This window comes from Dermacentor silvarum, chromosome 1 (assembly GCF_013339745.2).
Source record: "Dermacentor silvarum isolate Dsil-2018 chromosome 1, BIME_Dsil_1.4, whole genome shotgun sequence".
NCBI classification, from domain to species: Eukaryota; Metazoa; Arthropoda; class Arachnida; order Ixodida; family Ixodidae; genus Dermacentor; species Dermacentor silvarum.
Genome location: NC_051154.1, coordinates 422,998,209 through 423,015,424, shown reverse-complemented (window position 1 = coordinate 423,015,424; position 17,216 = coordinate 422,998,209). Strand labels below are relative to the sequence as shown.

Below are 17,216 nucleotides of genomic sequence, written 5' to 3'. Positions count from 1 at the left end.
GCTCACTTCTTCGGTGCACAACAGCAGGATACAAATCCTTGGCGCACTGCTGATAACCGCCCGATATGCTACGCCTGCGGCACGCCGGGACATGTAGCGCGCTTCTGCCGCCGGCGTTTCCCGGCCTTCATGGGCACCACGCGAGCCCCCAACTACGGATTCCGACCATTTCGTATGCCACAACAGCCGCCACCGGAAGTCTACGTTGCTGATGACGTCCCAGCTCCGGAGTACCAGCCCTTTGGTGCTCGTCGCTCGCCTTCCCCTCGCCGCCGCTCCCTCTCACCTATGCGTCGTCGGCCCAGTGCCAGTACTACTGAGGCGGAAAAGTGATTTCCGCAGTTCCTGAGGCACGAACTGCGTCGTCGTCGGAAAATCGAAGTCCTCGCTTCTCCCCCGCTAACGTTATTGAAGTGTCAGTGGATGGCATCAAATCTTTTGCGCTCGTCGATACAGGTGCCGCCATATCCGTGATTAGGGAAAAGCTTTGTCGTTTATTACGTAAAGTGACCATGACGCCTTCGGTAATATCGCTTCGAACAGCCACCGCTCAACAAGTTCAGCCCGTCGCTATGTGCACTGCCAGGGTGCTGATTCGAGACATTTTGTACTCGATTGAATTCTTTGTGCTAACCTGTTGCTCCCACGATGTGATTCTCAGCTGGGATTGTCTGTCGCGCCATCATGCCGTCATTGACTGTGCACGTGCTGAGGTTCAGTTCTCCGTTCTGCGCAATTTGCCATCTCACGACTTGCAAGTTCCTGATGTTAGCAGGATATGTGTAGCTTCAGGTACTGACCTTCCCCCACACAGTGCTGTATTTGTCCCTCTTTCATGCACATCGCTTGCCGACGCGACGGTCTTGTTCAAACCCGCTGCCGTCTTCAGTCGCCGCCACCCTATATCGTTGCCTTTCGCCCTCCTCACGGTTCACCATGGTGCTGCGGAAATACTGGTTTCTAACCCAAATTCCCACGTTTTGGCTTTGCGCTGTGGCGAGACTATTGGCACCATCCAGACTGTGGACGATGACGTTATTGTGTCTTTCCCTGCTGCCGACGACCAGGCTACAACTAACGTAACAGCACTGACGCCCCATGTGCCATCTGATCGGATCTCACCAGATGTTTTTTGTCGCTCTATTGCCGATGACCTCGACCCGACACAACGTGAGCGCCTACTTACCCTTTTAACTGACTTTCACGCCTCTTTTGACTTGAAGCAAGCATCATTAGGCCGCACAAGTACCGTTTCTCACCACATTGATACGGGGCGACACGCACCATTACGCCAGCGACCGTACCGCGTGTCATCCACCGAGCGTCGTGTCATTACTGAGCAAGTTGCGGACATGCTTGAACGTGGCGTTATCAGACCTTCCTGTAGTCCTTGGTCGTCTCCCGTGGTACTAGTTAAGAAAAAAGATGGCTCGATTCGTTTCTGTGTGAACTATCGTCGCCTTAACAAGATTACACGAAAAGATGTCTACCCTCTACCGCGTATAGATGACGCCCTGGATTGTCTACATGGTGCCGAATTCTTTTCTTCTTTGGACTTGCGATCGGGTTATTGGCAAGTCCCGATGGATGAGTCCGACCGCTCGAAGACAGCTTTCATTACGCCTGACGGCCTGTATGAATTTACGGTGATGCCATTCGGCCTATGCAATGCACCTGCGACATTCGAAAGAATGATGGACAATCTTTCGCGAGACCTCAAATGGAAGACGTGTTTGTGTTACTTAGACGACGTAGTAGTTTTCTCCCCTGATTTCACCACTCACCTCACTCGTCTACGCGAAGTTCTGACTTGCCTTGCCACCGCCGGCCTTCAACTTAACTTGAAAAAGTGCCGCTTCGCAGCCCGCCAGTTGACCATACTTGGTCACGTCGTTTCCAAAGACGGCGTCCGCCCCGACTCTGACAAGCTTCGTGCTGTCGCAGAATTTCCGCGGCCGACTACAGTGAAAGAGCTCAGAAGTTTTGTCGGTCTCTGCTCTTATTTTCATCGCTTTGTGCGCAATTTCGCCTGCATCGTCGCACCTCTGACGAAGCTCCTGGCTGGGCCTGGTGACCTTCGTGATTGGACTCCAGCATGTGAACAAGCCTTCATCACTCTGCGTCGTCTACTTACCTCACCGCCAATTCTCCGTCACTACGACCCGAGTGCTCCGACCGAAGTTCACACGGACGCCAGCGGCGTTGGTCTTGGAGCCGTCCTTGCGCAACGCAAGCCTGGCTTCCCGGAATATGTGGTTGCCTACGCTAGTCGTGCCCTCACAAAGGCAGAAACCAATTATTCTGTAACAGAAAAAGAGTGTTTGGCTATAGTTTGGGCTTTAAGCAAATTTCGCCCTTACTTGTATGGCCATCCCTTTGACGTTGTGACAGACCACCACGCGTTGTGCTGGCTTGCGTCACTGAAAGACCCGTCGGGGCGTCTTGGACGTTGGGCTCTTCGACTCCAGGAATTTGACATTCGCGTCATCTATCGCTCCGGGAGTCAACATTCTGACGCGGATGCCCTCTCCCGGTCACCCATGCGATCCGACGACACGCAACCCGCATCCACGGACTGCCCGGTTGCTGCGCTTACTGTTTCTGACATGCCTTCTGAACAGAGAAAGGATCCGTGGATTGCGTCTCTCATTGACATTCTAACTACTCAACGGATACATGCCCTCGAGCCCTTCGCCGCCAAGCCACCCATTTTGTGCTGCGGAATGCCATCTTGTACCGCCGGAACTATCAGCCAGACGGTCGCAAATGGCTGCTCGTCATCCCTCGCCATTTGCGTTCCGACATATGCACTTATTTCCACGCCGACCCACAACAAGCACATGCTGGCGTCCTGAAAACGTACGAGCGGCTCCGCCAGCGGTACTACTGGAGAGGCATGTATTAAGTGCGCAAATACATTCGGTCATGTGCAGCCTGTCAGCGACGCAAGACAACTCCTCATACGACAGGCCCACTGCAACCTTTACCGTGTCCTGCACGTCCTTTTAACCGAGTCGGGATCGACCTTTATGGGCCCCTTCCATGCACTGCTAACGGAAATCGTTGGATAATTGTCGCAGTAGACCACCTAACAAGATACGCCGAAACTGCCGCACTTGCTTCGGCTGCTGCTCGCGATGTCGCAGCGTTCCTCTTACGGCATTTCATCTTACGGCACGGCGCACCGCGAGAGCTGCTCAGCGACCGAGGCCGCGTCTTCTTGTCGGACGTTATTAATGAGCTACTGACAGCGTGCCGCACTATTCACCGCACCACTACGGCGTATCACCCACAGACTAACGGTCTAACGGAACGGTTCAACCGCACTCTTGGTGACATGCTCACAATGTACGTTGCGTCGGATCATTCCAATTGGGACGACGTCCTCCCTTTTGTGACTTACGTGTACAATACCGCCACTCAGGCTACCACAGGCTTCTCACCATTTTTTCTTCTTTATGGACGTGAACCATCATCTACCCTTGACACCGTACTTCCGTATCACCCGGACGCCTCTGAATTCACCCCGCTTTCAGAAGTTGCTCGACATGCTGAAGAGTGCCGTCAACTGGCTCGCTCATTCACGTCGGATACCCAAGGCATCCAAAAAGATCGCCGCGACCACGACCAGCCAACACAGTCCTTTGCCGTGGATTCTCACGTTTGGCTTCTGCTGCCATTCCAATCTCCAGGCCTTAGCCCAAAGCTTGCTCCAAAATATCAGGGTCCGTACCAGATCGTCGCATGTACATCGCCTGTCAACTACGTGGTCGAACCGGTGACACCTTCTTCGGACAAGCGTCGCCGTGGCCGCGAGACGGTTCACATCAGCCGCCTGAAGCCGTACCACGACCCCCTCATCGTGTCATCACCTTAGGTCGCCAGGATGGCTCACCTTTGCAGCGGGGGCAATTGTAGTGGGGAATATGCATGTAGGCGCCGTGGGCACTGCCATTGCTTCGGCGCGAGACCCGAGCTCGAGCTACGGATGCCAACAGCTAGGACTGTGCCTAAAAAAGCCACTTGCGATCCCTCGGACGAGTTTTAATAAATCCCCCTTTCAATATATATATATATATATATATATATATATATATATATATTGAACATTATATTTGTCTTTTGCATATTCATCTTCAACCCCACTCTTTCACTTTCTTGGTTGAGGTCCTCGATCATTTGTTGCAATTCATCCCCAGTGTTGCTGAACAAGACAATGTCATCTGCAAACATAAGGTTGTTGAGATATTCGTCGTTGATCCTCACTCCGAAGCATTCCCAGTCTAATAGCTTGTATGCTTCTAAGCATGCAGTGAATGGCATAGGAGAGATCGTCTCCTTGGCTGACCCCTCTCTAGATAGGTAATTTTCTACTTTTCTTGTGGAGAACCAAGGTAGCTGTGGAATCTTTGTAGATATTTCCCGAGATTTTCTTGTATACGCCTTCTGTACTCCTTGATTACGCAATGCCTCCATGACTGCTGGTATCTCTAATGAATCAAATTCCTTTTCATAATCCATGAAAGCCATATAGAGAGGTTGATTGTACTCCGCAGATTTCTAAATTACCTGATTGATGACTTGCAAGGGGACAAGAATTCACGATCGCTAGTCAGGCTCTAGAGTCTATGCAGGAGTATACGTTCATCTAGGTCAATTACTCACAGGCGACCCTGACCTTGAGAAGGAAATTCACAGAAGAATAAAAATGGGTTAGAGTGCATACGGCAGGCATTACAAAATCCTGGCTGGAAGCTTACCACTGTCGTTGGAAAAAAAAAGTGTACAATCATTGCATTCTACCGGTGCTAACATATGGGGCAGAAACTTGGAGGTCAACAAAGAAGCTCGAGAACAAGTTAAGGACCACACAAAGAGCGATGGAACGAAAAAAATGTTAGGCGTAACGTTAAGAGACGGGAAGAGAGCGGTGCGGATCAGAGAGCAAACGGGGATGGCCGATATTCTAGTTGACATTAAGAGAAAGAAATGTAGCTGGGCAGACCATGTAATGCGTAGGATGGATAACCGGTGGACCATTAGGGTTACAGAATGGATACCAAGAGAAGGGAAGCGCAGTCGAGGACGGCAGAAAACTAGGTGGGGTGATGAAGTTAGGCAATTTGCAGGCGCAAGTTGGAATCAGCTAGCGCAAGACAGGGGTAATTGGAGATCGCTGGGAGAGGCCTTCGTCCTGCAGTGGACATAAAAATAGGCTGATGATGATGATTTAGTGCAACTGCCGGTGGTCTGCTGCGGACCACCGCCAGTTGCACTTCTCTCCTCGAAGAGGCAGGACGCGTGTCGAGCGGAGCCCCTGAACAACACCTTGCAATGTGGTGAACGCGGTTTCAATCTTGGATTCGGGACGTCAAAGAGGTGCGATGTCGACGTAATGCTAACGCAAAATTTCGATCGCATTTACCGCTAAATCGCCACTGACCGCGTGCGTCGCAGTCGCAGAATTCCGCGAGTGCGCTGGTACAGTACCTCCAGTTGACAGGTCTCCGCCGCTGTTTATAGACCTGGTGCACGTCTTCAACTGTGCTCTAGTGTTTCTGCTCTCCTATCTTTCGCCCTCTTTTGGCACCTACATCTCTTTCCCCCTGTGCAGGGTAGCAAACTCCTGTTTGCTACCCTTGTATGTGTGTTACGTGTTTGTTTTTACTTCTGCGCTCGTAATTTTTTTACGTATCAATTACAGCAAGTCAGGACATGCGTCTTGTAATTGACCTCCTTGCCTGTCCTTGCTTCTGTCTCTCTTTTTCTTTCAAAAATATACATGAGAAGGCGGAGGAGCGCTGTCCGTCACAGGCAATTTTTTAGAAAATTTGTTTGAACTAATAATAATAATAATAATAATAATAATAATAATAATAATAATAATAATAATAATAATAATAATAATAATAATAATAATAATAATAATAATAATAATAATAATAATAATAAACAGATCCGTAGTATGTTGCAACTTTACGGTTGGCCTGCCTCTGCTGGCAGCCCATTCTCGCTGCGTATAGTGAACTGCCGACAAGCGCAGCGCCAACGCAGAGGGGCCAGGCGGGACCGCAGCTAAGAATGCCGCGACATTTAAACTTTTGGGACTAGACTGCACGTTAGTACCCGCCATCCACTTACGAGACGTGTCCTCACGGTCACATGAGCACGCGACTGAAAAATTACTGGCGCTTGTAATGAAACGACGCGGGCGATTTGTGAGGAGCAGACTGCATAAAAACGACTTCCGTCAGCCTTGTGCGCCATTAGAATGCAAAGTTTAATGTTGATTGTCTTTTTCAAGTTCCCTTATCTTTTCTCTATAGGTTTATGTTGCGTGCTATCTCCGCCCATTACATGCGCTCTGTTTGAAGTTCTCGAACTTCCGTTGGCGAGCTGCCAGCCCTTTCGTGCCCCCCCCCCCCCCCAAAAAAAAAAAAAAAAAAAAATACACACACACTTTTTTTCACGAATGAGGCTCTCATAACATTAATTCTACAGCGTGATAGCTTCGATCGATCGCGCAGTTATTGTTCGTGCCATGTCTCGTGTAAATATAGGACACAGTGTACTGTGCTGTTGAAGGGTTCAAAGAAAGCAATAAAGCGGGCCTCGTTGAACAACGTCGATCCTAAGCCGTCTTGGCTGGAACACGCTTTATTTTAGGTTATATACGCATAGAAACGGTTGCGATTAGAATTCCCAGGGAAAAAAAAATGCGTAAACGGCAGTCTTTCCTGATATATTGCTTTGTCTTGTATGAATCCAAAGAAGACAGAAGTTCACAGGATGGTGCACGGAGGGTTGAAGTGATGAGCAGTAGTTGAACAAGGAGTGTCGCGTTCAGCCAATGTTTCGACAAGGAGACTTATTGTGTTCATCAGGGCCCTTGACAAGCCCCCTTGTCGAGACGTTGGCTCCAGCGACACCGCTCAATTGTTCAACTATACTGCTCATCATTTGTCGCGTATGAGCAACGTTCGGCCCGCGAATGTGCTTAACGATTTTTGCGATAGACTTTGAATTTCCAGAGTGTGACCGACATTCAAATTGTCGCGTTTCATCACAGAGGCCGAAGTGAAGAAGTGGTTTTAATGCAGCAACACGGTTGCGTTATGAATTGATACGGCCACGCAATGCGACGCGCAACTGCTTTACAGCGAAGCTGTTAGCCTCTAGTTGGTCGGGGATTTTTCGTGTCTGCGTGCGCGGTGCTCACACAAAAAAATGTTGGGCGATTCCAGATGACAGTGCACAGACGCGGGAAGCGCACAGTGTGCTGCTTCTCAAAGAGGCATCACGTGACGCTATCAGGTGACATCATCACTTAACAGAGACGTCATAGCGTGAGGTCACATTTGACGCGATGACGTCATCAGACCACGTCATCATTCGATATCGTCACGTGACGATGCCGTAATTCTGTATATTCGAATTACAATTCGAAGCTATCATGTCTGCAGCCTGTGTGTAATTCGTACTTTACGAATTGTCTGGCGCAATTTACTTTGAAAATATGAAGTATAGTTCAATAGGGCACTTGCGCTTGGCGGACGGCCTAGAGGAATGAGCATGTATGCTGCACTTTCGCACGCGTGCATGCGCGCGTGACGTACGTTGCTTGTGGTTGTGGCGCTTGTCAAACGTCGGCAACAGCTTTGCTCTACATACACTTTCACAGTCTGGAATGGAGGCGGATTTTTTTGTTTAAATTTCGTTTCAAGTTACCGCGCTCTGCGAGTATTTCAGTTCTCCCCGATAGTCAATTTGCAGTTATTATCGTGAAAGGTCGGCAAGACGATTGGTGTGGTGGCGATGAGAGCTCACGTCACTAAGTACAACTGAACTACGGCGTTCGACGTCCCAAAACAACTCACGGGCCACACGAGAGGCGCCTTCAGTAGTGAGGCACGCGCCGTGGTGAATGACTCAGTTTCTGTATGGCGTTCTAGACTGCTGAGCACGCGAGGTCGCGGGTTCGATTCCCAACCGCGGCGGTCGCCCTCTGACGGGGGCGGAATGCAACAAACGCTCGTGCACTTAGGTTTAGGTGCGTGCTAAATCATCGGTGTCTTGCCTCGGGATGCTAAACCACACAATTTGCTTTCATTTGAGCTAAGTACGGGGGCCCCCGGATTAATTGATTTAGACCCACCTGGGGTTCTTTAACGTGTTGCTAAATAGAGGTACACGCATTTTTTTTTTTGTGTTACGCCTTCATCAGAACGCCGGCTGCCGCTGTCAGGAATAAAACCCGCGAGCTCGCGCTCAGCCGCAGAACGCCATGGCCACTGACGTCACCGTCGCAGGTTGCACACGTCACTCTAGATGCTTATAAGAGTACGTGCTTCCTTCTTCCTGGACAGTTCTATGTAGCACGAATCCTGGTGCGATATTGCAGCGATAGGGCGCGAGTGTGTTGTATGTATGTGGGTCACCTGTGACGTCGAAGTCCGGCACGTAAGACCAGCGGCAGAAGAGGTTCTCTCCGACGTCCCTGAACTTCCGGTAGTAGAAGTCGTCCGTGTGGGCCAGGTGGTTGGCCCAATATTGCGCCAGGTCACAGAGCTGCGTGTGCGCATGAGGTAAATAACGGCACGACATTCCGCACTAGGGCGTGGGATATATGCGGACTATCAAAACTTGAACGCTCTCGCTCAAATGTCCTTTTGACCATGCTGAGGGCCATGTGCAGTGAACTGCACTGCTACTGCGCACCGGTAAATAGCTAAAGTTTTTTTTTGCGCGATACAGACGACCACAAAAAGAATACACACATAGAAGGGACACAACCACAGTTTTGCATGAAACGAATGACCACCAAAGGAATGTACGTACACATAGACGGGAGAGGTGCTGCTCACGTCTATGTGTGTACTCCTTTCGTGGTCGTCTGTTTCGCGCAAAAAAATCTAGTTATTTATGGTCATGCATCAACTAGCCTTGCAATCCATCCTTATCACTACACGTCATTTTAAAGGCACGGTTGACTATTCGAGCCTGCTATACTCAAACATGCCTCGTGCTTCGATCGCCGCTGTAGGAATAAGCTTGATGCAGAATTGAGTTTAGTGACGATGAAAAACTGCTATCCGCGACAAAGTTATAAAATGCTATGTCATCAGCATGCACTTTGACATCCGTGTGTTTCATTGTCTCGAATGATTGAATTGAATGACAATATCACCACGTGCCACGTTTTCAACGCTCATCAAACTAACAATTAAGCGCTAGGTCAACAGTTGTACACACGACCGCTTTCAACATAGCCGATTCTGCTCGATTAAAATAATTCAATTTCCTGAATCACAAGATTTATTAATGATTTGTTGGCGCCGGCATAGAATTCGGTGGGACAACCGAACTCAGTGAGCAGATAAATGTCGCGATAAAATAGCGGACTGAATGCAAGTCTGGCAGACTAAGTACATCTGCACCGTAACACCCCCATCGCCCACCACTATCAGAAAACTTCAACCGTAAACGCTTCATTAAATGCAAGTTGCACAGCCCAGCAGAACAGTTAGTCTGTGTTTGATCTCTTAATCAAGTATGTTAAAGCGCTATGCATTTGTTGTTGTGGACATAGACCTAAGTAAGACAGCACTGCTTCATCGTAAAGTGAACAAACTGCTATGTGGCTTTTTTTTATTTAGTTCGTTAAGCCCCATGTTTAATCTACGCAGTCATGTGCGAATATGTGCAACCAGAGCATGCTCTGGGTGGACATAGCACCACTTCACTGTATATATATATATATATATATACAGGGTGAACTAGCCATTCAGCAAGCACTGAATCTGGCCATGTAGCAGCCATCCAATACTTTTCGCTCAGCAGTTTAATAAATGTTGGCTTCCATGATCCCTGAAAGTGTTCCTGTGATGATGGTTAATATTAAGCAAATATCGACGGAAGCTTTAAGGTATCACGTTGCAGTGATAAGTGTAGCTGTTCATTAGAATCGGCGACTCGCATCGTGAGTTGGAAGCTCCTCCCACAAAGAGGTGACCGCCATGTCGATATGTAGCTTGGGTCGTCAAAACCGCGACCTACGGCGGCACGTCGGTTGCCAGGCTACAATCAGCTGATCGTATATCCACGCTGTATGACATGCCTTCTTCCACAAGGACAGCAATATGTTCAACGACCAGGGGCAGTATAATGTAACGATTCTATTGTAATGCTGTGATTATCACTGTATATATCATAATCATCATCCAGCACCTGGAGTAGCATATCAGGCGATCAGCCACGCTAACATCTCCAGTATGTCATTAAAGCTTGTACCACTCTTTCTCTTTCTCTATTGTAATGCTATTTCTTTCCGAGCTTCGTTAGTGGTCCGAGCACAGCTCCACCCACGTTATCACCGGGACCGGGCGACCGCGAACGGTGGACGATGATGAAGGAATATAATCGAGCGAAAGTAATCCTTAGATAATAATGGCCCAATTGCGCCTATAGCTAGCAGCACAGCACGTATCGATAGTCATGGTTCTTTTTTGGGGCCAAGGATGCCCTTCCATCATTAAAACTGAGTGATCATTATACGGTCAGAAACTGCACAGGATACTCAAAATCTATAGACATGGAGAAGCGGCGATATATGTATAGTAGCAGTATAGTCGTTATAGTAGCGGCGGCGTTGTATATAGCAATCGACTACACGGCGGAAATGCCAAGATGTGCGATTTTCCTTACTTTCTTTCCAACCTCGCTGACAAAAACAGGTCGCCCTGCCGATCGTCGTCAAACCGGTATACACTGGGAGATCAACCACCGAGGGGCCGCGCCGACAAGAACTCCGCGCCGACAAGAACTCTCTCTCTCTCGATGTCTGAGCTTGCATTCTACATTGTACTGGAAGCAGACCCAAATGAGTGACATGACATAACTTTATTTTAAATCCGGCGATTGGGAGACCCGGGCCTGGGGCCGCCTAGATGGCCACTGGGAGCTGTTGCTCCCGCACGGCATCCATGGCTCGCTGGACGGCCCAAAGTTGGTCTTGGAGTTCTGAGCTGAGCAGCGTGGCCGACCACCGCGCCCGTAGATTTTCCGGGGAGACTGCCATTTTTTCTTGATATATTGTGCATCCCCACAACATGTGTTGAAGGGTGGCTCTAGCAGACTTGCATAGCTTGCATATATCGCTGGCGTATATCTCGGGGTAGAAAGTCTTTAACTTCACGGGACTCACATAGGTTTCTGTTTGTAATCGCCTCCAAGCAACGGACTCAGTTCTGTTCAGTTTAGTGTGAGGCGGTGGTAATATTCGCCTCTGATTTTGATAGAATTTTGTAATATCGCTAAATCTTGTTAATCTGTCTTTTTCTCTTCAGATCTCCTCCTCCGCGTTTCCCTGACCAATGGAAGTCACTCCTTGCTCAGCTCGGCGAGTAAGACCTCGAGCTTCGCGGTGTGCTACCTCGTTGGGGTTGATTGCGTGAATTGCTGGAGTCGTATGCGCTGGGAACCAGAGCAATTGCCTGCTGTTCTTCTTTGCGTTAGAGAATTTTGCTTTGTTGACTATGATGATGTGCCACGCCTCAGGAGAGATCCTACCCTTAGCATAGTTTCCAATGGCCGCCTGAGAATCACTAATTATGTATTGAGCATTTGTGGAGACCAATGCTAGTGCAATGGCTACCTCCTCTGCTGTCTCGGAATGTTTGGTATTAACTGACACGCTTGTAAGGGGTTTTTGGGTGTGATCTACGACTACTGCCACGTAGCTATTTCTGTGTGTGTATTCAGCCGCGTCTACGAAGGCTGCTCTGTCGTCTGAGCCATAGCATCGGATCATTTTCTCTGCTCTACTCGTGCGTCTGCCCTTGTTGTAAACGGGATGCATGTTCTTGGGTATATTTGTTACTAGGAGTTTGTCACGAATTTCTCTCGTTATCGTCGTCTTTTCCCCGTATTTATTGTGGTAATTCATTCCTAGCTTGCGTAGTATATGCCGTCCTGTTTTGGTTTTGGTTAGTCGTTCCACCTGGGATGTTTGTTGCGCTTCTATGAGTTCGTCCAGTGTGTTGTGGAGTACTAACTTTAGGAATAGATCTGTGCTTGTACTGATTGGAATCCCTAGTGCTAGTTTGTATGCCTTTTTATAAGGATGTTAATTTTGGTCTTTTCAGCTGCAAACCAATTGTGGAAGGCTGCTATGTATGTGATCTGACTGATTATGAATGATTGTATGAGCCGTATGATAATTTCTTCCTTCATACCCTGGTGCTTGTTAGTAATTCGTTTGATTAATCTCATGGTGTTCGTTACCTTTGTGTCTAACTTCCTTATGGTTTCCCCGTTTGTACCTTTGTTCTCGATTATTAGACCCAGTACCTTGAGCTGATTTACTATTGGGATATTCCGCCCGTTCTTGGTGTGTAGCTTGATTTCCTCATGAGCCTTGTTTCTGTAGTATCCTTTGGGAGGCCTGCCCCTAAGTGTGGGGCGGTATAAGAGAAGTTCGGATTTCTCTGCAGAGCATGTGAGGCCTGTTCCTATGAGGTGTTCCTCTACTGTGTTTATTGCGGTCTGGAGTCGTTGTTCTATTGATCCGTCGCTGCCATCACAGACCCAGATAGTAATATCGTCCGCATATATTGTGTGATTGAGGGACTCTATGTGATTTAGTTTTTCGGGGAGTCCCATCAAGACGAGATTGAACAGCATCGGGGAGATGACAGAGCCTTGCGGCGTGCCGGCCCCCCCGATGTTGATTTCGGGTGACGTGAGTCCTCCGACGGAAAAGACTGCTTTCCTATCTGATAGAAAGCTCTTGATATAGTTATACGTCCGTTGCCCTAGTCCTAATCGCTCGATGTTTTCCAATATGGTTGCGTGGTTGGCATTATCGAAAGCCTTTTTAAGATCAAGGCCCAAGATGGCCCTTGTAGAGCGCGTTTTATAGTCGATTATCTGATGCTTAAGTTGAAGCATCGCATCTTGTGACCCAACTGAGCTTCTAATATTTAAATGCGTACACAAACGTCGGCGGCCTTCAGTAATACAGGTGTCACACGACGCACGTTTGATCGCGATCAAGCCCGATCCGGATCAAATTTCTCGGTCGTGATTGGCTCCTTTGCGCGATCTGCGCAAGGCAGCCAATCGCAGTCGAGACTTTCGACCCAGATCGGGCTTGACAGCGATCAAAAGTGGTCGTGTAGCACCGGTATAAAGTACGCGTATAAATTTCAGTCGATGTTGTCCCCGCTGAACGACGACTAAACCCAGCGCACCAGTGCAGTTTGTGGACGCATTACATGTGCTTCTTGACACAAATTGAGCAGTTATAGCGGTGAAAAGTGGTTCTTGGTTCATTTGCCATGATGCATTTAAATAAATCGTCATACAATTCATCAGAGTGAGCACGTGTGAACGGCGGGGGACACTACATGGTGCCCACATGGTCACCATCGTCGAATTTGGCCGGTTGCATTCATCGGTTACTCGTCGAATGATGTGAGGCAAAAAAAAAAATGACATAGAAAGGCTGGATTTGCATTTGCACGTGCTGATACAGGGGGGGGGGGGTTATGTCATTTAACAAAGAGCCATTCGCATTTTATGTCGGCGCACCGTTCTACACATTTAAGTAATCGAACCTCCACAGTCACAGCATTCCTATCGAAAACACCCATAGGCATATGCCCCAAAACTACCATATATCCAATAGAGAGAGAGAGTAGATTTTAATGAAGAGAAGGGAGGAGAGGTCGGCCTGGAGAGCGTGTCTCTAGCCTGCTACTCCTCACTGGGGTAAGGGGAAGTGGGTGATACAGAGAGAGGTAGGTGACAGGTGATTATGATATCGTACAAGGAGCTACTATTTACACACGTTGTCCAATACGCGGTTGTGCACTTTTCATACACTACACGCAGGAGTAGTGTTGTCCGCACAGAACGTCATCGCACAAACACATTTCGCGCACTGCACACTGCACAGGTCCTAGAGACGATCGTCTAAGCCCGTCTCACACATAAAGTTCAAAAGTGATCTTATGGTGCGCTGGGCATGATCAACGCTTCTCCATGCGCCTAAAATCTTGGCTTCCGAAAAGGGGCGGGAGTCCAAAGAGTCAACACTACGTTTTAGTGTCCTTCGTTCGGTCGCATATTGAGGGCACACGCAAAGTATGTGTTCTATTGTCTCGGGAGTGTGACAGACGCTACAATCAGGGTCCCGTTCTCGTCCAATCTTGTGAAGGTATTTGCGAGTGTACGCCACACCAAGCCGTAATCGATGGATTAGTGTTTCCTGGCCTCTCCGCATCCGAAGCGGAAGTCGGAATCGCAAACCGGCGTCAAGTCTATAGAGGCGCTCTTGCCGATGTTCGGGGTTGTCCCATTGTCGCTCCATAGACGTTTTGATGGAGTTGTGTAGCAAGGCGTTGATGTCATAACGGCAAAAGGGAAGTTTTATAATCTTCCCGTCAGTGTGCGCCATTTTTGCTTCCGCATCAACCTGCTCATTTCCGGCTATTCCACAGTGGCTGGGAATCCACTGCAGTGCAATGGTATGTCCGGATTGAGACGCCTCAGTAAGCAGAGCCATGATGTCGTAGATTAGAGGGCTATATGCGCTTCTGGGATTCATATAATTGCTTATGAGTTGCAGCGCCGGTTTTGAGTCGCAGAACACTGTCCAGTTAGCGAGGTTTTGTTGTAGTATGCAGCGGACTGCTTCTCGAATGCCGGTCAACTCAGCTGCTGTCGACGATGTTTTGTGTCCTATCTTGAACCGCTGCGTAATCCCCATTGCAGGTACCGTGTAAGCTGCCGCGGAAGAGGTCTGTGTAACAGAACCATCTGCAAAAACATGTTCGGTATATCCGTACTTGTAAGCAATGTAGGATAACGCGAAATGTTTGAGACCCGCAAGTGGCATTTTCGACTTTTTCGTTATTCCGGGGATTGAGATTTTCACCGTCGGCTTTGCCATCGTCCAGAGTGGATCTTCCGGTATGCCATGTGGTGCGAAGTCCGACGGTAGTAGATCCCGTTGCGACAATACGGCTCCTGAGTAGGCGGCGTCAGGCCGTATACTTGTGACATTTGTCAGTGGATGATTCCTATGCCTTGTCAGTAGCCTTAAATGCACTCGCATTGGCTCATGTTGCAGATACACTCGAGCTGGGCATGCGCGTGCCTCTGCAATAGTGCCCCATGTGGAAGTACATCGTGGTAACCCTAGGCAAAGTCTTAGTGCGCGAGCCTGAGCTCCTTCAAGTGTGCGGAGGGCAGATGAACTAATCCGAGAAAGTACAGGTGCGCTGTAGCGGAGGTATCCAACAAAAAGTGCCTGGTAGAGCTGCAGAAGAGATGATTGGGATGGCCCCCACGATTTTCCAGACATATGTCGAATGATTTGGGCAAAGCTGTCCAGCTTTTTTCTCAATGCAGAGATGTGTTTCGACCAAGATAAGTCACGGTCGATGGTGACTCCGAGAAACTTATAGTGGGTTACCGAAGGTATATTCTTGCCATCAATCATGACGGGGTAGCAGGCCATTGACTTCCGCGTAAATGCCATGGCTGCACTCTTAGTCGGTGAGAGCTGAAGTCCACGACTATTTAGGTATTGCGACGTTATTGACACTGCACGCTGTAGCTTCGTTTGTACTTGTAAGCGTGTTAAGCTCGTGGTCCATATACAGATGTCATCTGCATACACAGAGACCGAGACTGCGCCTGTGAGTTCTTTGACGAGTCCAACGAGAACAACATTAAATAAGGTTGGGCTCAGTACACCTCCTTGAGGCACCCCACGATAGACAGGATGGTTCCTTGTATGACCGTCTAGAGTTGTCATAAATATCGTTCTATCTCGAAGATAGCTGGCTATCCACTGGTGCATACGGCCACCAATGCCATATTCCTCAAGGGCATTTAAAATTGCATCATGTAGAACATTGTCAAATGCACCCTTGATATCCAGAAAGACAGCAGCCGTCAATCGACGGCGACGTTTCTGATGTTCAACAGTCGTTACTAGATCAATAACGCTGTCGATTGACGACCTACCCTTTCGGAAACCTGTCATAGCGTCTGGATATATATTACGCTTCTCCAAAAACCATTCTAGACGCATCAAAACCATCCGTTCCATGGTTTTTCCTATACAACTGGCAAGCGCCACTGGTCTGTAGGAAAGCATATCATGGGGTGACTTGCCTGGCTTCAATAATGCCACGATCTTGCTTGTCTTCCAATGTGCAGGCACAGTTCCCGAGGCCCAAGAGAGATTATATAAAGCCAGAAGCTCTTCAGTCGCTCGAGGGCCCAGATGGCGTAGGGTAGAATAGGTAATGCCATCAGGCCCTGGCGCACTTGAGCGTATTGAAGAAGAGATCGCAGCACGTAGCTCTTGCAGCGTGAATGGAAGGTCGAGACGATCGTCCACTGTTGGGGGAGCGCACCTGAACAGCGTAGATACCACTGTTGTAGAGCCGGAGAGATGTAAGCAGAAATCTTCCGCGATCTCCTTCTCACTGCGCATCTGATTGATAGCCAGAGCTCGGAAAGGACGTCGTTGTTGTGGAGTAGATGGCAAGGCTCGTACAACATGCCATATCGTGGACAATGGTTTTCTTGGGTCCAGGCTGCTGCAAAAGGACCTCCAACGCTGTCTGTCGAGCTTTTCTAAGCGTCTTTGAATTTTCTTTTGCACACGACGTGACGTCCTCAAGTCTGATAGCAATTTAGTTCGCCTGTATTTCCTCTCGGCGCGACGGCGCACCGCCCGCAGATGCTCATATACAACATCAACGGATGTTCTGGAATGTGATGTTGCGACGATGTCTGTTGTTGCGTGCATTGCTGCTGTAATTCGCTCTTCGATCTCTTGCGGGGAAGTTATACAGCCGCAGGAGTCTTCCAGTTTGTTTTGAAAAGCATCCCAGTCAGTGCGTTGTGCATGATGATTAGGGAGTCTCGTGAACCATCTCAATTGTACATAAGTAGGTAGGTGATCACTGCCGCACGTTTCAGCATCTGTGCACCAGGCAGCAGAAGACGAAAGGCATCGTGAAGCGATAGCTAAATCGAGACAGCTGCTGTACGTTGTGCCTCGCAAATATGTTGGTGAGCCGTCGTTGAGGATGTCAAGACCATTGCTGTTTATGAAGTCAAGAAGCTGTCTTCCTCGAGTGTTTATGGCCCGGCTACCCCAAAGATGGTGGTGTGCGTTGAAGTCACCTACGATA

General features: G+C 48.7%; 1 protein-coding gene across 1 annotated transcript in view; it reads right to left on the bottom strand.

The window, feature by feature from the left end:
- Window positions 1–17,216, bottom strand: part of LOC119437631 (Golgi-associated plant pathogenesis-related protein 1) — a 156,257-nt gene that overhangs the window by 22,444 nt on the left and 116,597 nt on the right. Inside the window, exon 4 of the mRNA XM_037704625.2 lies at window positions 8,439–8,568. Within this exon, the coding sequence (XP_037560553.1) occupies window positions 8,439–8,568 (130 nt within the window). The remainder of the gene's footprint in view (window positions 1–8,438; window positions 8,569–17,216) is intronic.